Here is a 26,969-nt window from a genome sequence, read left to right on the forward strand (position 1 = left end):
TGTAATATGTGAATATAAGTCCTTGAAGTGGATCATTTTGCCTTTACCTCATTAATATAAGTAGTGCATAAAGAGTAAGTGGTAGCACCATTTATAACTTCCTGTTATAACTTCCTGTAAATAACTAAAAAATATAGCGCTATAAACAGTAAATATATGGTAACTATGTAAATTCCTGTAAATTTATTGCATTCTTAAATCTAATTTTGTGTAAAATAATTTTCAATCTTTTCAAAAAAAAATAAGACATGTTCAATATTAAGTTACCTGTACTACGAAAATATTGATGTAAAAAAGCACTGTAAATCAGTACTCTCTTACATAAACCCAAACTAATATATACAAAAGAAAATGACTAGGATTTCAAAATTGGTTTTGATACAAAAATGATAATGATTTAATTTGCAAAATGATAAATCTTTTTACAATAGTTACACTGGATTAAAAAGTCATTAAGTACAGTTAAAAATTTGTTAAGCATAAATAAAAGCATTCGTAGTGGGGCATAGTGTTTTTAATACATATTAGATAAATATACACTTCATATAAATCATGAAATTACTGGACTTCGATTTATCTTCCACTGCAATAAAGGTTCTGCCTCTTATTCCCATGTATGGCAGTGAACTTGGTCGAACTTGGTCGAGTGGGAACTTGCAAGTAATCTAAACTTAGGTTGCCTCGACAATGATCTAGTTAGAGAAGAACGCAGAGTTCAAAAAGGGATATCAAAGTAAAACCACCCTTGAATCCAAAATAAGCCACCATTGACTACAATATACGTCACCATTGACTACAATAGGCACATGGCACTAACCATCTTGTAAGAGTGATAACTCTAGCCAAGAGTGCCAACGAACCTAAAATAAACAACCAAGTGTCCATAAATTCTATGGACATTCCAAAGATCTCTTTGACAATTGCTTTAAACACAAAGCTCACTGCGTGCGACCAATAATTTTTCAAGTTAAACGAAATGCAATGTTAAAAGTTATATAATATACCATAGTTCATTATTTGAACTATTTATATTTGTTTATAATAAATTGGCAAAGTGTATCCATGGAACATTTTAATAATGTATCCATAATAGTATTTGGAAACAACTTCCATACTCAACATTATTTAATTAGCCCTCTTAATATTATATCAACTACATTCGAATAACATTTTAAAGTATTTTGGAAACAACTTCCATAATCGTGACATTATTTAATTTGACCATTTTATATTATACCAACTACAATCGGATATCGTTATTTTCACAATGTATCCAAAACCCATTTGACCTTTCCCACTATCTACAATCCTTTCCTGTGCCATAAACCTAACATTTTAATAGTATTTGGAAACAACTTCCATACTCAACATTATTTAATTATCCCTCTTAATATTATATCAACTACATTCGGATACATTTTAAAGTATTTGGAAACAACTTCCATAAACGTGACATTATTTAATTTGACCGTTTTATATTATACCAACTACAATCGGATATAGTTATTTTCACAATGTATCCAAACCCATTTGACCTTTCCCACTATCTACAATCCTTTCTTGCGCCATTGAAATGGAAAAAGGTTTATCCCTTTCAGACATTAAGTGATGCACACTTTCAATTTTGATTATCAAGGTCTTTCAAAACGATTCTAGATACCAACTCTCCAATTAAGTCGGATATCATTATTTTCATAATGTATCCAAACCCATTTGACCTTTTCCACTATCTACAATCCTTTCCTGCGCCATTGAAAAGGGCAACAAAAAAAAATTCTTATCCTTTCATTATCCCTTTCAGACATTAAGTGATGCACACTTTCCATTTTGATAATCAAGGTCTTTCAAAACGATTGTAGATACAAACTCTCCTCGAGCATATGGGAATAGCACTTGACGTCCACTCTCCTTGACAAGCAATAATACTGCTGATAATACAATTCTTAAAAGATTATCAAGCGTGTGGCAAAATTACTTGACCTCCACTGTTCTTGACAAGCAGCAATAATACCGATAATACAATTCTTAAAAGATTCTATATTTAATGATATATTAAGAAACTGAGGTGCCCATAATTTGATATATTGAAATCACAGCAAGTTTATCATACAGCTGCTCCCTCTTAAATATCCTATCCTTCGTAACATACACAGCTCACATGTTGGGATTATTTTTAGAATTCGAAGGGAAACAAATGGCTTTCATTAAACAGTATTCATTTTGAAATACAATTTTATGTCGTAGCATTAAAAAGGAAAAATAGAAAGCGGGATTCCGCATTTTCCAGGGCAATGCCTACAAAATCTGTGACGTATGAAAATCTGGGCATTTACAGACACAAATGAATGGTACAGAACAATGCCCGGGAAAATTCGGCTCAGGTTGTGAAAATTTGTTAGCCTTCATGAAGTAGAAAAGCTTAATATGAAACAATAACTAGTAGGTTATCCATGATTTATTCCGTTCTTATTTTGTTTCGAGAAGAAAGCTGAAATTAGCAGTTCTTTAAGAATTAGAAACCATCCAAATAATTAAAACAGTTCATAGAGAAAGGTTAAAAACCAGTATAACCAGCATAACGCGCCACCAAAAAATGTAACTTGAAATGCCAGATAATTACAACAGTTAAGAAGCCACAAAAGAATCATGTGAACACAAACGAATCAACCGACAAGCTAAAACTCAAAAATATAGAAATGACTGGACTAGAATAAATCTAATGTTTTAAAACACACTCCATATACACATCGTGTTCAGTACATCAATATCTGCTCGATTATAAAGGCATGTTATGCTCTTTAGTACAAATAAATATTTGGAAAAAAGACTTCACATCCATGTTAATCAGTCCTTCCGGATCTACTAGCGTACAAAAAGATCCATTGTGCTTTTTAATATAAATCTTCAAATCATATAATATGCATCTGCACGTATATGCAACCATTTATGTCTAGATTGGCTTAATTTTGAAGTGCAGACCAATGAGAGAGAACACAAAGCACTTGAGGTCCTGCAAAGAAGTAAAAGCAATGGTTAAGATAATTGCGGTTAGTAATGCCAAACTCTAATAGGAAACGTGTATTTGTGAAAGACTAAAAAATCACTGGTCCAGAGTCTGGATTGAGGTGTTAAGGGACACTACATAAAAATTGATTGTAGTACCTATAATGGTATCGAAATGGTAAATCTGAAACAATTAACATTGAGATATTGCTTGCCAAGAAAAATGCAATCAGATAAAATATAAAATTTAATAAAAATAAAAATAAAAAACTCCATGAGAGAGATTCACACTTGCATTGATCCGTCTTAATGCAGAATATATTAGACACCTAGAGGGATCCAAAAAAACTCAGATGCAAACCTCTCTATGCATTTAAAAGATACAGGGTTAAAGATACTGGGTGCATATCTCCACTTTACTGGAAAGTTAACAGTGGTATGCACCTAAGAGACATGTATTCCATCTATAGCAAATCAACATTGGTATCAAGTTTCAATTTCATGATTTCATCTTTATATATGCTTTAGATAAGATCAGAAATATTTGTGCAATTTCTTATCGAGAGGAAAACATAGATAAGATGAGTAATATTTGTGCAATTTCTTATTATTAGGTTGAAAAGGAAAAGGGCCACAGATTGGACTATAACCTTGCCAAAAACAAGGGGGAATGGCGCATTTAAAACAGATTCATGTTTTAAGGGGGTCTCTGGTTGCAAAGAGCCTCTAGCACCTCATTTCAAAGGGAAGTCTACGCTCTCCAGAAATGCATTGCTCATGCATCAATATTGGATTGTATAAGGTCCCCATGGAAATCTATCAAGAATGTTTGAAGTCAGCGCAAAGCTTGGGTGCTAGATTTTGCTGCGAATGGATATTTTCTAACCCAGTAAGTTGGTAACAAGGAAAATGGAAGGATAGGATCTGGGTCCTATTATGGGGTGTGGAGATCAAAATTTCTTAAATCAAATCTGAAAAACCATCTTCATGAAAAGGGCTTTATACACTTCAGATTGTAGACCCATTGACAACAAATGTATGGCAACAGGAATGGAAATCAACCCCATATTTGGGCATAGATGCGGCCTGGTCTGAAAATTGGCAAATGTCTCTGAATGAGATGAAAAGAATTCATGTTAGAATTTGAGATGAAGAGGACTCTCTGATGTGTGCAAATAATAAGGCTACAAGAATGTATACATCAAAATGGGATATGATGCTTTAATTGATCCAACTGGTCTAGATGATATGTAGTCACAGTCTATAAATCTGGAAAATAAAGGACCAATAGAAAACAATATTTTTTCTCTAGCTAGCACTTAGGAAAAAGGTCCTAACTTGGGACAGTTCAGAGAAAAGAGGGAGACAAGGCCTCAGTAATTGTATGTCGTGTGCAAGGGAAACAAAATCTATTCCTCATTTATTCATCTACTGCTCATATGGCCCACGTTTGTGGAAACATATATCAAGAAATTGACTACAATAAATATCTGGAGGGAATTCACAATGGAAGAATGTCTTCAGAGTGGTTTCCAGAAAAGGATCTAAGAGAATATAGAGCAATTCCATGTTTAACCTTATAGGGTATATCATTGTCAAGAAATGCTCTATTTTTTTAAAGAAACCAAATTCCTACTTTCCAGATATACAATCAGCTATGTGGACTTTATCTAGGATGCAAAGTGTCTACGAAAGTCAAACATCAGCGGTGAAGATGGAATTCCACGTAGTATCTCCAAGGATCACTTCATCAAGTACAAGGCTTGCCTGGGCACTGGAACAAAAAAAATTGCAGAATTGAAAGCTCTTCACATATTATTAAAGATGGATATCATGAGGCTGCAAATATTCAGGGATTCTTCTTTGGTCATAAAATGGATGAATGATGAGATACATATTCATTGTTAATTGGATGATTTGGCAAGGCAAATAAAGAAGGCTGCATTCAACTTTATCTCTTTCACAAATGTTTTTCATGACCATAACATGCTAGCAGATGCACACTACCAAAACAAGCAGAATGGGTTGAAGCTGGATTTGGTTTGCCAAAAGAATCAAACGATGGTCACTTGACACAGACAGGTACATCTGTTTTTAGGAGAATATATATTTCCTGAAACCATATATATATGGTCCTTTGTGGTTTTTTAGCAGTCATATGAATTCATATTTTTGTACAAGCTGATACTTGAAAGTATCAATTCTGAGGACTCTAGAATGAGAAAATATTCTGTTTTCACTGATGGATTTTTTTTTGAGAAAATACTCAAAGAAAAAGATGAGAGACACTCGAATCCCAGCGTCCCATGTTAGGTGACTTAGGTCAAAATACATTGAGACAACAAAGGTGCCCCAGGGTGGAAGAGGGCAACTAAAATCAAGTGCTCACTTTGTCCAGCTGATTCAAAAGGTAGTCAAATTTGCACTGACCAAGTTGAAAATTTGCTTGCAGCACGGGGGGATCAAGAAAATGCTGGAAAAATTAGAATCCAAGAAGAAAGCCCTGTGCCATAAAGATGAACCAATACCATCTAATGCTAAAGATTTTAGTGATGAGCATTTTCCATCATAAAATTCCAAAAATATTCCAAGTTCATGGAGTAAGAGAGTTAAGACGACAGGTATTTTTATGTGTTTGATGTTAAGTGTAGGGAGGGTCTTGATCTTGCAATAGCAATATCCTTTATTAAATCTGACATCGCTTTTAATGGAGCTCGTTCATCCTAATTTGAATAAATGGTTCATGCCATTAATGATGGAACAACAAACTATAAGCGCCACCTAATTATGAGAAGCTTCAAACAATTTCATTTGACAAGGTGCAAACGTGTCATGAGAAGGTGATGGCCCCACTGAAGGCAACATAGAGTGTGGATAGTTGGATGGACTGTCTGAATCATACAATGTTGAACACGGTTGTCTTTTCCATATCTGGGGCCTATTTTTTACGGGCAATGGGTTGTCATGGGAAAAAGAAGAACACTAAAATATATTGGCAAACTTGATTGGACAGTCATGCTGATTGAAAATGGCTGCAAAATTTAGAGTTTCTTATGTAATCACTACCAATCACAAGCTATATACCACAAAGTTTACCAAAGTGGCGCTGCTCAAACCAGTTAATACCAGATTCACCACATTCTAATTTTTTCTTCACCAGCTATTGGAGATTGAGGAGGCTTTATCTTCCAAAAATATCAATGACACATGAGTATCATGGAAAACTTCTTCATTGGTCACAGTCATTAAGGTAAGGCATCTAATTTTGGATGATCATTTCTGGGTAGATGTTTAATTTGCTCTTGAATTTGTCGTGATCCATAAATTATATGCTCCGATATGCAGAAATAGACCACCCGCATTGTGGTGAGATTCATGCAAAAGTTGACTATATGTCCGAGATGATCAAATTCATAAGAGACACCCCCACCTTATACCTGCAAGTTGCAAAGGTCTATACATGGACCTTGGAATAAATTGAATGCACCTCTTCATATGGCAGTTTACATCACTATTACAAAATGTCAAGACAATGAGAGAACAAATGAGGCCTCCTTCACAAGATGAAGAGGTGGTGAAAAAATTATTGACCAGTCTTGACTCTTAAGAAGAATTTTAATTCTACAGAGGAGACATCCAACATGCTTAAGTCACTTGGACATGGCAGTGAGGTATGTTAGGCCCATATGATGCTTTAAAAGATACACATAAAGACAAGGATCCCACTAAGTGGTAGTGACTTCTATTGTATTTTGTAGACCTCCTCCACAAAGGCACCATTCGACCTCTCACAAGCAAGACAGTTTCTGGGCATCCAAGCGAAGGACAAGAAGAACGAAGATCATGTTTCTCTCTCTCTAGCTCACACGTGTGTGTCTGGGCAATTTTCTGGGCAGCATATCATGGGCAGGTCGAATTTCTTGGTAGATTGGCAGGCCAAATTTCTGGGTTTCTGGTCAGTTTCTAGGAGCCTGAATTTCAGCCTAGGGAAGATCAAATCAAGCCAAGTTGCAAGGCATATTGGAGGCTTGACTTGAGGGATGGAGACCAAGTTTGACCATAAACTTTGTTGGTCAATTTGACCTCATAGTTGACTAGCAGTGTTACATGTATCTCTTGTTGAACTGAAGAATTTCTCTAAGAAAAAGCTTGTTGGGGTTTTCCCCCAAATGGGTTTTCCCGCAGTAAATATTGTGTTCTCTTTGTGCATTGTGGTCTCTACTGTCTTTATGGTTTTATGGTTGAATTTCTGAAGTGTAATTGATTAATGATTAACTGGAATTGTTAAAAAAAGATCTATATCATTAGAAGTAATTACCAATATTTCAAAAACATTGTGCTTGTAGCTATTGCACTTGAAAAATTAACATGGAATGGGAGCTTTGGTGACGAAAAGGGCATTGAGATCACTCCTGAAGAAGCTTTGGTAAGAGATCACTCTTGAATCCCTATATCTATTTGCTTGTCTACGACTATGGGTTCCCATATGAAGGCAGAAAACAAATTAGGAGATACAAACTTTAGGGCTTGAAAAACAAGGATTGATCTTCTCCTTGCAAAAGAAGATCTCTTGGATATTGTGAAAGCCAAAGTCACTGAACCAGAGAAAGATGAAGAGAAATTAAGTTTTGAGAAAGATGATATTACAACTGGAAGTATCATTAAAGATTCCATTAGAAATCATTTGATCCCATATATAGCAAATCTTGACTCTTCAAAGAAAATGTATGATGGCCTAATTGGTTTGTACACTATCAAGAAAATGTATGATGCCCTAATTGGTATGTACACTATCAACAATATTGGTCAAGCTACGAGTCTGAAGAATGAACTCCATGATGTTAGAATACAAGGAATGACACACTAGCCTCATATTCCATAAGGATCTCTCAATTGAGAGATTAACTTCAAGCAATTGATGAAATCACTCCTGAAAAAGAACTAGTAACTACAACACTTAATGGTTTACCTGAATAATGGGATTCATTTGCAGCAGGAATATGTGCCAAAGTTCGATGAACTATGGACTCCATGTACTCAAGAAGAATCAAGGCCCATATCAAGAGGAAAGATACAGAGATCAAAACAAGGTGACTCTCAAGCATATGTTGCACATTTAAAGAAGTTTGGTTTCCAAAGAAGAAATAAATGAAGAAAACCTAAAGAAAAAAGATCTGCCCCTTAAGGAAAGAGAGATATATCAAAAGTTCTATGCTATCAATGTCACAAATTCAGTCACTTTAGACATGATTGTCCAGAAAGCCCAAACGGTAGAAATATAAAGGGAAAGAAGGGCAGATTCTGAAGAACTTCTCTGAATTGATTGATATTCTACTAACATCACATCCTTGCATACTTGCTGGCTAGCTGCTTCTTCAGAGGTGGAAAATTCAACATCAATGAGGTTAGTCATTAATGCTGCTTAACCAGAATAACTCTTTGGCCTCTTGTTTTCCCTGAAGGAGCCATGTGGTGCTGCATGTCCTTTTGCTCCCTACAAAGTGGATCTTATCCAAGTTGGCCTCTTCTGGATTTCAGGAACAACAACCAGATCCATTAGATCACTAGGGCCTTTTGGCTCTTCATGATGATCAATGAGACGTTCTAAGGATTTTAATGGACCAAAACCTTCATCTTCCTTGGGAGCGTCATGTTCTTTGTCCTCATCAGAGTCCATGGAAACTTCCATAGATTTTGAATAAGCCTCAACTCATGTCTATCCATTGCATGCTTGATATTGTATACCCATTTGGAGGACACTATTGATTTTCCCTCAGGTCTAGGCACATAAGCGCCAAATGGGTATACAATATCAAGCATGCAATGGATGGCAGCTCACCCTCAACTCATGTCGGCTTATTTTCATGGGCAACCACTATAAATAGGCAGCGTGGCCTCAATACAGACGCAAGATTTTCGGTCATGGTTTGAATGAAATAAGGAGTGGTGCGAAAATCACTAGAGAAGAAGCCATATAACCAACGAAGAGAAGGCAAGAAAAAGCGAAGTGTTTTGGGACTCTTTTTGGGTAAATATACACTTCACACGTGCGAGATTACAACGCCCTATGTTGCAGAAAGAGTCGAGATACTTCAGGTATTACAGTTATCATGAAGAAGGCAGATTTGGGGGAAGCCTAATAGATCCTCTAGCCGAGTTAAGGAAGGTGAATCTCTCTCTCTCCAGTGAAGAAGGTTGAAGGTCAAAATTGCTCAAGGGTCAAATCTAAGGCTCTCTGAATTAGGGCTGAAAAGAGTTGCAAGTCTGAAGCAGTGTTAAGGAAGCTGAATTATGAAGGGTAACCAAGGAGGAAGGAGCAAAGGTTTGACTATCGTTGACCAAAGAGAAGGATCTCATCAAGGAAGCTTTGTGTCTTAGTCTTGGAGTGGCAAATAGGTCAAGGGTCTTGGTCTTAGTATTCGTCAATTGAAGTCTCTATAAGAAGAAGAATTCGTTTTGGTTTTCCTCTAAAGTGGGAGAGGTTTTGGCCCTAGCTGATCGCCTATATTCTATGTCTCTTGTCTCTTTATTGTTCATGCTTTCGTAGTTGTTTGATGAAGAACACTATAATAATCTAACAAAAGAGAGGATCATAATCTATTTTAGTAAAAAGCATTCTCAAGCAGTAATCATTAGAAGAGAAATCACTTAAAGCATATGCCCTAAATTTCTCAACATGGTATCAAAGCTAAGGAGACAATCTCCAGGAAGGGCATCTTACAAGGGACACTCAAGGATCAAACCTCGAGAAAAATATCAAAGCAAATTGAAGGATATCAAAGTGAACTTTGAAGTCAAAATCTACGAAAAAGTATCAAAACCCTAGATCGAAGTAGCCTTGGATCATCATCAAAAGAAGGTCAAGACCCTACAACTACAAAAGAGAGAAGCTTTCTTCCTTCTACCTTGCAAATGATGTCTTCCAAAAGATCTTCCAAGATGCTTCTTCTTTCAAGGTGTTCCAAGATGTCTTCAAAAGTTTTTTTCTCAAGACGTTCTCTTGTAAACAAGAGCCTCTTAGTCTAGAAGCCTTCCTTCAAGATGAATGATTAGCCTTATTTCCTTGGGGCTTCTTCTTGCATCCTTCTTTATGTTCTTCCTTGTGACTCTCTTGTGTCCTTTCTTATGTCCTTCCAAGATGATTAGAACATGTCGTCTTTTCATATCCTCGGGGGTGATCTCCAAGTTGCCTCTTCCTTCTTCATCGTACTCTGATACCATGTTGAGAAATATATATGGCAGCACTTGGGGTGATTTCTCTTACTTGATAATTGCTTGTGATATTGTATTGACTTCTTCTTTTTGTTCTTATTATGTTCTTTTTCATCAAACAAATACCAAAACCATAAAACAATGAAAATCACACAAAAACAATGAACACAAGATGTAGGCTCTCAGCCAAGGCAAAACCCCTTTCTTATGGGAAAACCCAGTCAAAATTCTTCTCTTCTTATAGAAACAACTTCAAATGAGAAATCCAAAGGCCAAAATCCCTATACCAAGACCTCCTCCAAGCACCAAGTCAGCTCTTCAACAAAAGGCCTTCCAACTAGTCAAAGTCAAACCAAGTCAACAAGGGTCAAACCCTTCTAGAACCGTTACAAACTTAGAATTTCAGGCCCTAGCATCTAAATTTTGGACATATAGTAGGTCTACAACTTTTAACCCCTGCAACATCTCAAAATTTCGCACGTGTGAGAAAATACTCCAAAAACTAGGTCAAAACTTTGATTTTCCTTACTCCTTGCTTCATCTTCTCTCTCCTTTGACTTTATTGGCTTCTTCCTTAAATTTCGCACTTTTCTATTGCAGATTGAACTTCTTGTGAGGAGGGTTGCTAATGAAATTGAAATCATTTGTATTTATACCTTTTTAAAGGGGTCAAATAGCCTCTTCTAGGTTGACTTGGACTGCAGGGCCAACTTGGTCTTGGAGGTCAATAATGACATTTTTGACTCGAAAATAATTCTTCTTTCTTGTTACAAATTGCCTAATAGGGTCTTATACATAGGAAATCGACTCTCTTGACTCATGACACATCTCTTATTCACCTGAAAAAACCCAGGAGCATGAAATCCATGCTTGACCTAGATGACCACTTAAATGGAGCATGAAACCCATGCTTGAAAAATAATAAATTTCTTTCTTATTTTCCTTTCTCCTTTTGATAGATACATAAGATATACATAGTGACATGAGTACAATGACAATTATGAAGACCGAACATAGTTACATTTTCAACACATTTAGCATCAGGTCATGGAATGTGTAACTAGAGTTTGGCCTTTCGTTATTCACCATGTGTCATTGACCCAAATGATGGTGAACCCAAACTAGTCAGGATGCCATGCGTTAGGTACCGACCCTAATTATGGTGACTAGTTGTATGCTAAATGATATCCCACGTGTCTAAAGCACTGACCCGAATTATGGTGAGCACACACCATAGATCTGAAGTACTGGCCCAAATTATGGGATTAGTTGATGCAGTCGATTTACCATGTGTCTGGAGCACTGACCCCCCAAATTATGGTGAGGATACACGATAGGTTTGAAGTGTTGACCCAAATTATGGTAAATGGTTGATTCCATTGGATTACCATGTGTCACAATTGTGACCCAATTATGGTAATGATTTGTTATAACCTTTCCTTAGAGAGATTTGTTCACATCAAGACCATTTGTCTAGTCATTATGAATACCCCACTAGCTAAGAGGGAGTGTTGAATTTTGTAGCTATGATCACTCTTCATAATTTATATTTTAGCGCTTGTAATGTATAAAGAATTTGTAAGACATGTTCATGTCCTTTTCATTATTTAACCCTAGAACAAATTTATTTATGACATGTTCTTCATGTCGAATATAAAAGAGAATTTTGAAATTTGAAATTTGAAATTTAAATTTTTGGCTCCAAGTTAGTCAAGTTGGCCCTCCCTCAAGTCAAGTCAACCCCAATGAAAAAGCACTAATTCAAATTATGATGTGGATATACCATAGGTCTAAAGTGTTGACCCGAATTATGGTAAATGGTTGATGTTATTGGATTACCATGTGTCACAATTGTGACCCAATTATGGTAATGATTTGTTATAACCTTTTCTTAGAGAAATTTGTTCACATGAAGAACATTTGTTTACGTCATTATGAATACCTCCCTAGAAAGAGGGAGTGTTGAATTTGTAGCTATGTTCAGTCTTCATACTTTTGTTTTAACCCTTGAAATGTATAAAGAATTTGTAAGACATGTTCTTCATGTCATTTTGATTATTTAGCCGTTGAAAGAATTTATATATGACATGTTCTTCATGTCAGATTTAAAAGAGAAATTTTAAAATTTGAATTTTGAATTTTTGGCTCCAAGTTAGTCAAGTCAACCCCAGTGAAGAGACACACCCATTCGCGAAGGCAGAACACTATATAAAGGCAATCAACCTCTTCCACAAATGCACGATTCATCTTCTCACAAGCAAGACAATTTTTGGGCATCCAAGTGAAGGACTAGAAGGATGAAAAGGACGAAGATCATCTCTCTCTCTCTCTCGCTCTCTCTCGCACGTGTTTCTAGGCAACATATTCTAGGCGGGCCAAATTTTTGGGTTTTTGGACAATTTCTAAGAGGTCGAATTTCAACCTAGGGCAAATCAAATCAGGCTAAGTTGCAAGGCAAATTGGAGGCTTGACTTGAGGGTTGGAGACTAGGTTTGACCATAAGCTTTGTTGGTCAGTTTGACCTCATAGTTGACTAGCAACATTAGATGTATCTCTTGTTGAACTAAAGAATTTCTCTAAGAAAAAGGTTGTTGGGTTTTCCCCAAGTGGGTTTTCCTAGGGTAGATATTGTGTTCTCTTTGTGCATTGTGATCTCTACTTCTTTATGGTTTTATGGTTAAATTTATGAAGTGTAGTTGCTTAATGATTAACTGGAATTGTTAAAAGAAGATCTATACGATTAGAAGTAATTACCAGTATTTCAAAAATATTGTGCTTGTATCTATTGCACTTGAAAAATCAATAACTTCATGGTACATAGGCTCCAAAGTTGCAAACATTTGTTAGTTTCATAGGTCGCCAATTCCTTGCCATGTGAGAGCATTGGAATCACTTATTCTTTCACCCATTTAGTAAAGGGGAACTGACATGCATCAAAAAAACCCTATTGAAAATTTGGTAGCTTCAGTTAGTATTTTCATTGGGAAAGCGAAGGAGAAATTATGAATTTCTATGCTTGACTAGGTCGGCCTCAAATATACAAGTTGGCCCCACTCTTTGAAACGGTTTGACCCCAAGGTCAAAACCCTCCACCAAGCACGCATACAAAAAGAATCACGTTGATCCTCATTTGGCATCTCATTGCACACATCAATTTGATCTTAAACAAGGTGATTCGTCCACACGTGCGAAGGAGAAAAGAGGAAGAACAATTTTGTGTTGCTCAACGTTCTTATCTTATGTTTCACTAGCGTTGACTTGGGATCACTTACTTCTGTTTGAACAAGATTTTGACTGTTTGTGGATGTCAAAAGTTTCAAAGGTTCGTTGACTCTGTTTGAGCAAGATTTTCACTGTTTGTGGATGTCAAAAGTTTCAAAGGTTCGTTGACTCTATTTGACTGAATTCTGATCTTGTTTTTGGCTCCTTAACTACAAGTTGACCGCAAGCCAACTTTGAGATTTCGCTGAGATTTTGACTGGGGTTGTTGACTGTGATTTGATTGAATTTCAGTCTCCTTTATTTAACTACCTCGAGCCGAAATTCAGCCCCTCTGTTGCAGACTATGACATCGACCAACGTTGACTATTTTATCTCCTTTGATTGGTTTGACTTAGCAATATTGAGGTCAAGAAATTGGCATCTTGTTTGTAATATTCTTATGTACATTTGATGAACTAAATTCCCTCTCATAAGGAAAGATTGTTGGGTTTTCCCCTTATGGGTTTTGCCCTAGCTACTACCTTAAACTTTGGTGTCTCTTGTCTCTTGTTTCATTGTTTATTGTGATCTCTACTGCTCTATTGAAGAAAGTGAATGGTTGAATTTTTACATGTATAACTGCTTAATGATTGAATGCTCTAAAGAAGTCTAACAATGAGAGTGTTGAAAAATGTAACTAGGTTCGGTCTTCATTTAATGTATTTGAGTCATCTTGTAATGTACTTGTCAAAAGAATAAAGAAAATATATATATATATATATATATATATATATTATTATTATGACTTATTAAAGCATGGGCTTCATGCTTGGGTCATCATGTTTTAGGTCAAAGTCCCCATTGAAGACTTCTAGGATTTATTTCGAGTCAACAGAGTCATTGTACTTTTAAAGAGACCCTTCTTGGGCTTTTGAATCACGCAAAAAGGTTTAGTATTGAGTGAAATGTAATTTATGTATCCTCCACACCAAGTCAAGCTCGAAGAGATCAAGTCGGCCTAAGGACATCAATTCGGCCTCCTTTGAAGCCTATAATAGAAGCAAATCGAATTCATTTGGAGCACCTGTTGAAAATAATACCAAGGAGAGGTGTTACTAGGCATTTATCCCTTTTAGCCTAGTAGACACATTAATGATTTTTATCTTGGTGACATTTACGAGTTATATTAATGCCATGGATGGAAGAGATACTTAAAAGTGGTGTACCATGTATTTTTCTAATATTAAAGTCACTTGCACTTTATAAAGTGACTTTGTGTAAAGCACTAAGTGTATTTTTCTAATATTAAAGTCACTAGCACTTTATAAAATGACTTTATGTGTAAAGTACATAGTTCATTTTTCTAAAGAGAGTTGAGAAAATCACTTTATGAGAAATGGGGCCAATGTATGAGGGGGTTCATTTGGGAAAAGTGATCTCAACCACACATCTTGATTTTGAAATTAAATCTCAACCACTGAATCCTAGGTTTAGGGATTCAATCTTTTCTAAGAGATAAAAGGAAAATGGAGAGCTCATTCTTCATTATTCACTCATGAGATTATTGAGAGAGCAAGAGGAGAGGAGAAAAGGAGATCTTTAAAGAGGGTTTGCTGCAAGAGAAAGGAGGAACGAATTTCTAGGAGGCAGCCATTGAGAATCATGATTTTCAAGGAGGCAAGCACAGATATCGAGGGGTCAGACAGCATACAGTTCAAGGAAGCAGCAACACAAAATTGAGGGCAGAGGCACAAGTTTTGAGGCCATTGTGCACAGAATTCGAGGATTGTTCCTCCATTGTTTGGGCCTGAATTTTGAGGCAGAAATCTCGGGTTTGCTGCTACATGCAGCACTGATTTTGAGGTAGTTTCCTGGCATGAAAATCGAGGGACAGCAGTCACCTCCAGCGCAGGAATGGAGGCACCTTCAAGCGCAAATTTCAAGGCATCTACATCACATATTTCAAGGCTGAGTTTGCACTGTTTTTGAGGCAGATTTGGCACTTGATATCAAGGCAAAATTTCTGGGCATGAATTTTTTTAATTTGGAAATTATTTTCAGTGGGCACAAATTTCCAGAAATTGAATTAAACGCTTCAGCTGAAGGAGATAAGTACTGTGGTTAATTTTATGTACTTAGACTAATTTTCTCAAGCAATAAAATCATCCTTTGAAGACCGGTTTTCCCCAAAAGGCTGTGGGGTTTTTTCGGGGTCACCTTGACCAAAAATAAGTGTCTCTCATGCTTGAAATGCTTGCCTAAATTTAGCTTTAATTTCAGCTGATAAGAAATGTGTTAAATAGTAGAAGCACTCATTAAATGTTTACAATGAATGCATACTGAAAATTATATCAGCATGACAAAACATGTGGGTTGGGTCAAATAAACACTAAAATTCTAAACTGGGGTTGGGGTGCAGATCATTAATTTTCTACATGGTATCAGAGCTTAGTTGAGCCAAGTTGAGGTTCAGATCTACATTTTCAGTCCGCTTATAAAGAGGGCAGCAAGCTACCAAAGTCTTCAAACAGTGAAACATACCTTCAAAACTTTGCTAAAAACCCAGATATTTCAGCAGTTCAGAGGGAGAGTGGCTCTAGGTTCCAGTTTTGCTTCAATTGGTTGGTTGTGAGGTCATGGCTACTGGGTTGAGAATAGAGGACAGATTGGTGGGGGCTGAGAATTTTGGCCCATGGAAAGAGAGGATCATGCTTTTACCGGAGGAGGTGGAAGTGTGGGATATTGTACAAGAAGTTCTACAACTGCCCACTGATCCAGCTCTATTGGTAGAGTTTACTAAGAAAAATGTGAAGGCAAAGAGGATCCTTCTAGATGCCATCAAGGATCATTTGTTCCCCGATGTTTCAGGAATGACATATGCATATCAGATGTGGGAGTCCTTAGTCTCTTTGCACCAGAGTCTAATGAGAATAGGAAGATGATGTTGAAACAAAAATTACGCAACATCAAGATGACCAGGACTGACAGTGTTACATCTGTCCTCACCAAAGTCTCACAGGTGAAAGGAGAGACTATTCCAGAGGAACAGTTGGTTTGCATTGCTTTAGAGGGGTTCACCGAGAAGTGGGATAGTTTTATACACAGCTTGGTGGCTAGAGAGCATTTCCCTGGATGTGGGATGATTTCCTTTAGGAAGAGATCAGTCGAAGCATGTGCAGTGGCAGCAAGAGTGGTGGGGGAGGTGAAGAGGAGAATGTTGCTCTTGCGGTAAAGGGCAAGAGGACAAAGAAGATCAAGAAGGGGTCTTCTAGTGGAGCAGAGAAGATAAGGGAAAGCAAAAGGCTAAGGAGAAGGACATGAGCAAAGTGAAATGCTTTGCTTGTGGGAAGATGGGTCACTATGTCGTACAATGTCCCAACAAGAAGGGTAAGAAGAAACAAAGATTTGCAGCTACAGCAGATGCGGATGAGTTTGCAACTATGTTTGACTCAGAGTGTGCTTTGGTGGTGAGTTTAGCCACTCATATCACATCTTCACATGCACGGTTCATAGACAGTGGAGCATATTGCCATATGATTAGAGTTAGGGAGCACTTCACGAGCCTTTTGGAGGATGATACTAACTTGGAGGTTGTGCTTGGTGACAACTCCAAAGTCAAGGCAGCAAGTATGGGGACAGTGTCATTTCAAAGGGAGTCATTACCCCCTCTAAAGGTGACAGATGTTCTTTATGTTCTAGGGTTGAAGAAGAGTTTGATATCAGTTTCCCGCTTGGAGGACAAGGGGTATGAGGTACTGTTCTGAAAGAGACAAGTGCTATTGTATCCTAGAGGATCCAGTATCAAGTATACTCGTGTGATTGGAGCTTGCAAGGGGAGACTATTCAGACTCATGTTTCAGCTTCTTTGAGCTATGGTGGCTCAAACCAATAGTGGTGGTTTATGTGAGTTGTGGCACAGGAGGTTGACCCAGTTGCACCATGGAGCTTTCAAGATGTTGAGGGAGATGGTTACCAGGTTGCCAAACTTCAACATGATCATCATGATGTGTGCACGGGGTGTGCTTTGGGAAAGTACACCAAGACACATTTCCAGAGCAATGACAGTAGAGTTGCAGGTGTCCTTGATTTGATTCATTTCAATGTATGTGGTCTCATGTCCCATGTCTCATTGAGCAGATATGAGCACTATGTGACATTCATTGATGACCATTCCAAGAGGACCTAGATCTACTTTCTGAAGACCAAGGATGAGATCTTCCGACGACTCCAAAAGTTTAAGGCTCTTGTGGAGAACCAGACAGGGAGGAAGATCAGGGTGTTGAGATCAGACAATGGGGGAGAGTACACTTCATTAGAGATGAGAGACTTTTGTGGGAGTGTTGGCATAACGATGGAGCTCATTGTGCTTTATAACCCTCAGCAAAATGTGGTGGCAAAGAGGAAGAACAAGACCATTGTGGGTGCAGCTAGAGCGATGCTACATGATCAGAGTTTACCTTTCTTCTTGTGGGTCGAGGCGGTTAACATTGTTGATTATTTGTAGAACTGAAGCCCACACAAAGGCTTGGGGAACAACACTCCTGAGGAGATATATACCAGCAAGAAGCTAGAAGTTGGGCACATCAGGATTTTTGGGTGTCTTACATATTAACATGTCCCTGAGGAGAAGAGGACAAAGTTGGAACCCACAACAGAGAGAGGTATATTGATGGGTTACAGCGAGACCAACAGAGCCTACCGCATATACCTTCCTGCACAGAGGGAGATTGTCTTGAGGTGGGATGTGAGATTTGAGGAGAGGGCTTTGAGGAGGTCTCAAGAGATTGATCAGATGGAGCAACACGCTCCTCAGCAAGGGGCCACACCACAGGTTTCAAAAGCATCAAGTGGTACACCAGGATCAGGAGATTCACCTTCTTCAGGGGTGACAGGTTCATAGAGCATAGCTTTCCCTGGTACTGGATCACCTGGTGCAAGTTCATCAGGCATGATATCTCAAATTTCAGGATCTCCTTTGGTTAGTATAGAGCCTTCCTCGCCAGAAGGAGGCACTAGATGAGGATTTTCCCATACCTCCACATGGGACTACTGCAAGGAAGAGGAAGCCTAGATGGCTTTGGGAGACCCTGCAAGAGGCTCAGGAGGCAGTGGGAAGACCCAAGTGGTCAATGAGGTAGAGCAAACCGCCAAAGAGGTTGGGTGGCTTCATGGCAAACAATGTAGAGACAGAGCCAGCTTGTTTTCAGGAAGCCACTAGACAGTAGATCTAGAGGGATGCCATGATGGAGGAATATTCTTCTATCATGAAGAATGATGTTTGGGAGGTAGTGCCACGTCCTGATGGGAAGTCAGTTGTGACTTCCAGGTGGCTCTACAAGATCAAGCATGTTGCAAATGGCAGCGTTGAGAAGTTCAAAGCTCGATTTGTGGCGTGGGGGTTCTCACAAGTAGAGGAAGTTGACTATAAGGAGACCTTTGCATCGGTTACTCGTTATACTTCCATTAGAGCAGTTATATCTAAAGCAGCTGAGATGGGATGGCAGATTTACCAAATGGATGTGAAGATCGCCTTTCTCAATGGTGTTATACAGGAGGAGGTTTACATTAAGCAACCTGAGGGCTTTGAGTTACATGGGAGTGATTCTCATGTATGTAGGCTAAAGAATGCCTTGTATGAACTGAAGCAGGCATCGAGGGCATGGTACAAGAGGATAGATGCTTACTTGCAGCATCTGGGTTTCCAAAAGAGTGATGCAGATCCAAACCTATACTTTATTTTGGTAGGTGATAATCCACTCATTCTAACACTATATGTGGATGACTTGTTTATTACAAGGGAGTACAATCTCATCCATCATTGCAAGAGAGATCTTGCTTCAAAGTTTGATATGACTGATATGGTGCTAATGCATTACTACTTAGGGATGGAGGTTTGGCAGGAGGATGGGGACATCTTTGTGGGCTAGGGCAAGTAGCGTTGATTTTGAGGTAGTTTCCTAAGCTATAGTCATTGATAAAGGGGAAAACCCATTGTCGAATGTCTTGGGGAAACATTGGGTAAATTTGACAAAGAATTGGTAGTTGTGGCAATGGGTGTTTTGCTTGAACATAGCCTACAAGGTCAGATAGGCTATTTCGTCCTCCCTTGGGCAATTAATAAATATGGAACATTTCCACAATTTTGAACATAAACAACTGCCTTTAAAGCTTCTCCCAACGAAACATTGACAACTCTCGATCATGGAGCATGGCCTTGGTAGCTTCCATAATGGTTCTATTCTTTCTTTCAGCGATTCCATTTCGTTGAGGATAGTAGGGAACTATCAACTCCCTCTTAATTCCAGCATTCCTTTAGAAAACAATAAATTCCTTGGATACATACTCTCCTCAATTGTCATACCTTAAAGTCTTGATCCTTCTTCATGTAGCATTCTCAACTTGTGCTTTAAATTCCCAAAACTTCTCAAATACTTCATCCTTGTATTTCAAGAAATAAATCCATGTTTTACGAGAGTAATCATCAATGAAAGTGACATAGTACAGATGACCACTCAAGGACTTGTCAGACATAGGCCTACAAACATCAAAATGTAGAAGATCCAAGATTCCTTTGGATCTACTATCACTGCTACTACATTGTCCTTTGACATTTTTCCCCAAGAGCACATCCTTTACAAACTCCATCATGCTCAATCTTGATTTCAGGTACACGTTTAACAAAATCTTTCAATCTAGACAAGGCTTTAATGAACATGAGCTTACCTTCGATGCCATAGCTCACAAAGATCAATGGTGTTGTGTAGCAAGGCTTGAATTGAGCGTCTAAGGAGATGATGTAGGCCTCCAATTCACACATCAATGACTTTGGTAGATTCAAAAGAGAAGTCCTTCCATACTAGAACATGTCCATCAACGAAAGCAATTCTATATCCTTTGTCTTCAAGAGATGAAATAAACAAGTTCTTCTTCAAATCAGGAACATATAAAATATTATTAATAGATATGGTACCTCTTGATTCCAATTGGAAAGATGATGAGCCAATGCATATGACTTTGTATTTGCCATTATCTCCAAGTTCAACCCTTTGTGCCATCCCCTTTTCAACCAATTCAAAGAGATGTTCATGACTCCCAGTCATGTGCCTAGATGCACCACTGTCCACCAACCATATTTCATCATCACATGCATTAGAACTTGTAAAAGCAAAATAAAATGAATATTCATCATCAAAATCTCTCTTTTTAGGTCTTCTGTTATAAAAGGGGAAAACCCATTATCGAATGTCTTGGGGAAACATTGGGTAAATTTGGGGTAGCTGGGCAAAAAGCCAGTATTGGGGGCTACTCTTGTAACCCCTCACATTAAATTAAGGAAAAGACCCCCCCCCCCGGTGAGGAATCTATAAATAAAAAAGAGATAGAATCATTTTATCATCATTAATTAGATTGGATATCTCTATTTTTTAGTTGAACGCTCGAGGGTTTTAAGACCTTTTCTCCTTCTGATTAGTTTTGGTGGTGATGATCCCACACTAGCTAGCCTCTTCTATTTTCTTTAATATGTTTGGCATAATCTCTTTGAAACACTTCTAAACTGTTGAGAATTAGGTAGCTAAGGAGACACTCTAAGAAAGCCTATCTATCTGGATAAAGTAGGAATTCTAAGACAAAGATTTTTGGTTGATTAACAAGAGACTGCACTTATCCTGGAGCAGTTATTGAAGATATGATCAAACGATCTGAGGCTAAACCAAGGATGTTTTGTGGTTTTCAAAGGAGGTTGTAAGTCGCAGGGTCACAGGGCCGAAGTCTAGCTACAGATTGGTAATAATATAGTCAGCCACAAACTTGAGGTAACGAAAGCTGTAAATGTGGTCAATCTTGGCCGCCAAGGTTCTTTCCTAAATAGCAAGTCAATTTTCTGTGGATATCAAAGACAATGAAGCCTCTAGGGCAATTATTTGCGGTCAAATCTTTTTCCTGAACTATTTGGATAGCAAAATAGTGTATAAGTCCTCCCTAAGGTTGTAAGGCAACAATATATCACTGCATTCCTCCCTGGGATTGTTTGAGGGCAGCGAGGCAATCTTGACCGCATTCCTCAAACAACAGACCTGCAAGGAGATAGATCGAGTTCCTGGTGACGAAGTAAAACTACAAGACATTTGGGAGAGTTGCAACCTATACTCCCAAGGGCCTATCAGATAAGCATTGAACTGGGCAGTGCAACACAATATTGTTTGAGTTTCGATTGGTTACAATGGAACCCAAGGCTATATACCACAAATCAGGACAGCAAGGAGTATCCAGTGAATATAAGTGCCCAAATCAATAGGAGTAAGGTTTGATTACTATTGAAATCATATCAAAACTATCACTGCTTGTATTAAAGCATCGTCACTGTTGTGACGGCTATACAGCCAGGTTTATGGTGTAATAGCCTAGGAGCAAACAATTGAATTGGAATTAATATGAACTACTGAAGTTTGTGAAAACCCATTGTTGACTATAAGATTGTATCCATTTTATTTGTTTGACAATTGTAAGAAGGTTGTGCAAAATAGTCAATTTATCTTGTGGATTTATAACCCTAAGGATGAAAAATCCCCTTGGGACACTTTTCTCGACAGTGGACAAAGGTTATTATTGAGTATGCTACATATGTTGCACAAAATGTGGAAATTGTACAAGTTTTCAAAATGGGAATACCTGGAAACATGCCCCCCTCCCAAAAAAAGATAATACATTAGGGCAATGCAATATATAAAAAATACAAAAAATATGGATATACAATTTTTTTAAATAACACATTTTATTGCAATAAAATAAGAATGATACACATGTTGAAAAATGTAACTAGTGGTGGCCTTCATAATTGTATTTGAATCATGATGTAATGTATTTGTCAAAAGAAAGAAAAAGAAACTTTAGTATAAAAGAAAAAAATATTTATCAACATGAGTTTCATGCTTTATTATTTTATTTTTAGGTCAAAGCCTCCATTGTAGGCTTCTAGGGTTTATGTCATGAGTACTAATCCTTGTCATCATTTAATAGACCCTTCTTAGGCTTTGTATAACAAGAAAGAAATTTGGTTGTGTCAAAAGTGTCATTTGTGCCTCCTCCACCAAGTTAGCCAAAGAAGACAAGTTGGCCTCATTAAAGACATTCGACCACCCAAAAGGACTATAAATAAGCAATTACTCGATCTCATTTGGAAGACCAATCAAGCAAGTTCAATCTGCAATTGCTAGAGAAGGAAAGAGGAGCGAAATACCTAAAGGAGAAAAACCCTAGCGAAGAAAAAGGAGACAATTATTAGACAAGAAGAAGTTGAAATTCTCTCTTTTTTGCCACACGTGTGAGTTTCTGGGTTGTTGCGGGAGGGTCGAAATCACATATCTACAATAGGGTCGAAACTCTAGAAGTTGGAGGGCTGAAATTCTAAGTTGTAGTTGTGTTGAAGTTGTTTAACTAGAAGTGACTATTGAAGTTTGCTTAATCAATTTGGAAGGCTGACTTGGTGGAGAGAGGAAGGTCTTTTGGTCTGGTCTAAGGTCTTGGATTGTCTCAATTTGATTTGAATCTACTGGTGGAAGAGTTTGACTAGGTTTTCCCCTACATAGGGGTTTTAGCCCTGACTGAGTGCCTATATCTGATGTCACAGATCTTCATGTTTTTAATTTGATGATTGCTTAATGAGAAGATAAAAGGACATAAAGAAATTTAATAAGAATACAAGAATATCTCAAGTAATTGTCAACATAAGAAAATATTTCTGCCTTTCTGATTTTCTAACAACACATAAATAATATTTTAGAAGGAAACCCATGTCTATGTTAACTCTCATTGATGATTCTATGACACAATCCCATAGCTTGGTGGTCTTGACTGATACTAATCCCATAGCATGGTGGTCTTGACTGATACTCATCCCATGCTCTCATTCATGATAGAATCCAATAGGAATGCTACAATCTGCCAATCCTAAAATCCTGAAAACTATTAAGTCTGTTGAATTACGAACAGGAGAGCCAATGTTCACTATAAGAATTTAATAGTACAATTACAAAGGTGACAAACTCTTCAAAGCTCAATCCCTATATTTGTTTTGTCTTAAGGGTCACTAGAGCAACCAATGCAACATTTTCCAATGGGTCCCACACCCATCTCGTGCACAAAGGTGGGCCAAGAAACATTGAAACAAGTATGAACCACATCTTTCCAAATTTGGAAACACCGTACAATTTGATTGACTACATTTCCAAGACATTTCATACCTATTTTAACATAAAATTACTAGATGTTTCATGTATTGCGGCATGGCTATTCCAATATAAGGATCTAGGTGTCGACTTTCCACTCTTAATCTCCTTTGTTGTTTTATTTCGAAATGTATTGATTTGCAGCTGTTATCTTGATAAGTATTGTTGCCAATTTTCTATTTCATTGTAAAAACACCCTCATAGCAAGTTTTAAGAGATGCACCTTTGGAAGGGTCCTCCGAATAAATTTCTGTATTAATAAACAGCAAATTAGGGCTGGTTGTAGTATGCTATTGCTGCTTTGTTTTGCCCTAATCATTGATAGAAGACAGCTCTCTAAAACTGATACCTTCACTCCCCCAAGTTGGATAGGTACTAGTCTCTATCCTCCATCCACTTCAAAAGATCATCTTATATTTCTGTTTTACTACGTCTAATTCTCCATCTATATTTGAGCCTTCATTTGCATCCATTTACGGATTACCACCTTGAGCCAGAGGAGAGATGGCCTAAACAGAGTGAATGAGTTACTCTGATGAGAGTGGGTAACCGTAGCCCTTCTTCATCACCCTTAGGGTTGCACTTGTGTTTTAGGACATCATCACTTAAAGTCCAGATATGAAAAGTAATGAGAAAAAAATGCATGTAAGATGTTAATGAGGCATCTACAAGTTACAGCACTGGACGGTATATAGATATGACACAGTAAATTCAACATTAATCCGTACATTGATTTGGGCCATTCAAAATATAAAACTTAGATATGTCTCACAACACTAAGAGTCTATGTACTGCCTCCAGATTAAAGGAGAAAAATGCACAACATCGAATAAATATTAGAGTGGGATTTGTTTTTGGTGAATGTTTTGTGCGAATAGTCAATCAGGGACTACATATCTGGCCAAGTGCAACGCCCATACAGCTTTTAGAGTTTATTTTATCTTTATTCTTGTGTATTGTCTGAATTGATTAAAAACCGTTAATTTCAAATCTATTTTCCAGATATCTAGTATTGACTGCCAAAGTAGGCTTAAAATAAAGTGAGAATATTTCTTTACAAATTTCAGGTTTCCATTTTCGAAATTTAGCTGGGAAATGGCCATATCTCACATTACAAACCTGTAAGGCAAACATCACTTAAACTCAACAAACGCAAGAAGCAAAGTGAGATTAGTTGCATATGCCTTCAACTATACCAAGAGCGCAACTAAGGGGAGGAAGTCCTGGCGACCATGACAGACCATGAATGCCAGGTATCACAACACAGGTGGCCGTGTGCAAGTCTTGGGTGAAGTTAACAGAATAGATACACATCTGACATGGTATCTGAGCCAACAGAGGTGGCTGTGCGCAAGTCTTGGGTGAAGTCAACAGAATAGATACAGATCCGACATGGTATCTGAGCCGAAAATAGAACTCAAGTCATTAACAAATGTCCTTTTATCAACCAAAAAGACCAAAACAGGTGGCAGAAAGAAAGCAATCTCTTAAGCTCGCGTGAAATGGAAGCACCTACTTGGAGAAGGTTCATGTTGGAGGTTGGATATGGGTTTACCATATTTCTCCACTGTAACACACAACAGGTAAAGCATGTAAGGAGTAGGAGAATACAGCATTGAAAACTGCGGCATAGCAAGAAGGCACTCTCTTGGTCTTGGGTAAAATGGAAGCGCCTATCTGAAGATGGTTCAGGTTGTAGAGGGGACATGTGTTTACCATGTTTCCACGTTGTCACACGCGTAAAGTAAGGCATCTAAGAAGGTAGAGAATGTAGCATTTTGACTATGAAAAAAGAACTGTACATACCTGAACAAGATAATAGAAAATCCGAAGGCCTTCGGGATCCTTGCTACTTTGCACATCGACAAGAGATCCTATTTTGGAAGTAGTAAAGGAAATATGCTCGTTCCCCATAACTATTTCCAGCTCCTGACGACCAACCCTATCCGGCTCAGGCCAGTTGTTATCGTCTTCCTTCATTATCTGCAATGATGCCCACCAAATTTAATCAGGGTTTTAATGTGCTAGGGTTTTCGCTCTAACGACATTGAAAATCTGAAATTGAACTTTTTGAAAAAACATGCCTCGCTTTCGGCAATTATCCGTCGGCATTCCCTGAGAACAGCCTGAGTAAGGAAAACCTCTTTGCGGATCATGGTGTCGTTCTTGTAGTTCGAATTGTTTGCATAGCGGAGCTTGCCGTCGGGACGAAATTCAAACTCGAGAAACTCGTGGCCGAATTTGCCCTTGTGACCCACGTAGTACCTAACGTAAAACTCTCCCAGATCATCTGCCATTGCCGGAATTCGATCGGTGGTCGGGGGCATTTTGCGAGGGATTGGTATCGCTGCTCCTAGGGTTTTTAAATAACTCTACAGTCTCAGATCGCCGAGATGAAATTTTGATTGCGCGGACAGTGCTCCCAACGCGAGGGATTGGTATCGCTGCTCCAAGGGTTTACAATCTCATCGCTGAGATGAAATTTTGATCGCGTGGACGGTGCTCCCGACACCAAGGAAATAGCACACAACCCGAATGCAGTGTTGAGTACACTTTAATGTTTTTTTTTTTTTTAATTATTGTTTTTGCTTAAGCGCATGGAAATTGTCATCAAAGTGATTTAACGATTGTTTTGATTAATTTATATCAATATATATGGGGGTTAATTGGGTTTAGTGTAATTTTTGGGGCATAGCTTAGGGGTATGTTTTATACAAAGTATCTTGTGGATAAATCATATATTTGTTTTAATGTTTTTTAATGAATAATTTAAAATCAATTGAAAAAAAAAGGTATATATATATATAAACTTCAAATAGAGCACGGAAGAATTCATAAAAAAATTACTAAAATGAAATACAAAATAGAAGCTCTTCCGATGGGGTGTTTTTCTCAATACTTATCTCTCTCGTGCGAGGCCTCTAGGGCCAGCTCCTCTTCCATGTGGCCATTGATAGAGCTTGGACACTCGCACCTGCATCCATTGCTGCAACACGATGAGTCCCTCCCCACATCTAATTTTTAAATTCGTCGGTAGGCAACTTGTGTGTCTCAGTTCAGCAATTCAGGAGATGAATTTGGATTTGCAGGTTTGTGAAGGTGCTTGGGTTTGGGATCATGGTGTCCCGTTGGAGCATTGGTCTCGGCTGAGGAGCAAGGACATTGTGGTCTGCCTCTAAGCGTAGGTTGTATATTGCCTCTTGGTCTGCCCTTGAGACCCTGGAACTTGGACAATTGTGATCCGCCTTCAAAGGCTTCTACAGCACCGGTGGCCATTGTTGGCTCCTCCCTCGTCCGCAGGGGCTCCTCTGGGTTCTCTCAAGTGTG

The 26,969-nt window shown here is 38.0% G+C and overlaps 1 protein-coding gene across 1 annotated transcript; it reads right to left on the bottom strand.

Moving 5' to 3' along the window:
- Nucleotides 1-2,689: 2,689 nt before the first annotated feature.
- On the bottom strand, nt 2,690-26,177 carry LOC149211344 (protein mago nashi homolog). Its single transcript, XM_089391464.1, has 3 exons — nt 25,727-26,177; nt 25,449-25,625; nt 2,690-3,010 (listed from the first exon to the last, which is right to left on the bottom strand). Exons 1-3 carry the CDS (start codon nt 25,967-25,969, stop codon nt 2,951-2,953), a joined length of 480 nt encoding a protein of 159 aa, XP_089247590.1. The 5' UTR covers nt 25,970-26,177; the 3' UTR covers nt 2,690-2,950.
- Between the last annotated feature and the right edge of the window lie 792 nt (nt 26,178-26,969).

The sequence above is a fragment of the Pinus tabuliformis genome, chromosome 1_1 (assembly GCF_031772625.1).
Source record: "Pinus tabuliformis cultivar Carrire ecotype Pingquan chromosome 1_1, CPIR1, whole genome shotgun sequence".
Taxonomy (NCBI): Eukaryota; Viridiplantae; Streptophyta; class Pinopsida; order Pinales; family Pinaceae; genus Pinus; species Pinus tabuliformis.

What these genes read in the sequence shown, in the direction of transcription:
- LOC149211344 (XM_089391464.1), bottom strand. Translation starts at nt 25,969, where the DNA reads ATGCCCCCGACCACCGATCGAATTCCGGCAATGGCAGATGATCTGGGA. An exon ending in GGATAATTGCCGAAAGCGAG is followed by an intron (nt 25,626 to 25,726) that starts GCATGTTTTTTC and finishes GCATCATTGCAG; the next exon opens with ATAATGAAGGAAGACGATAA. An exon ending in TTTTCTATTATCTTGTTCAG is followed by an intron (nt 3,011 to 25,448) that starts GTATGTACAGTT and finishes ACTTCTTTGCAG; the next exon opens with GACCTCAAGTGCTTTGTGTT.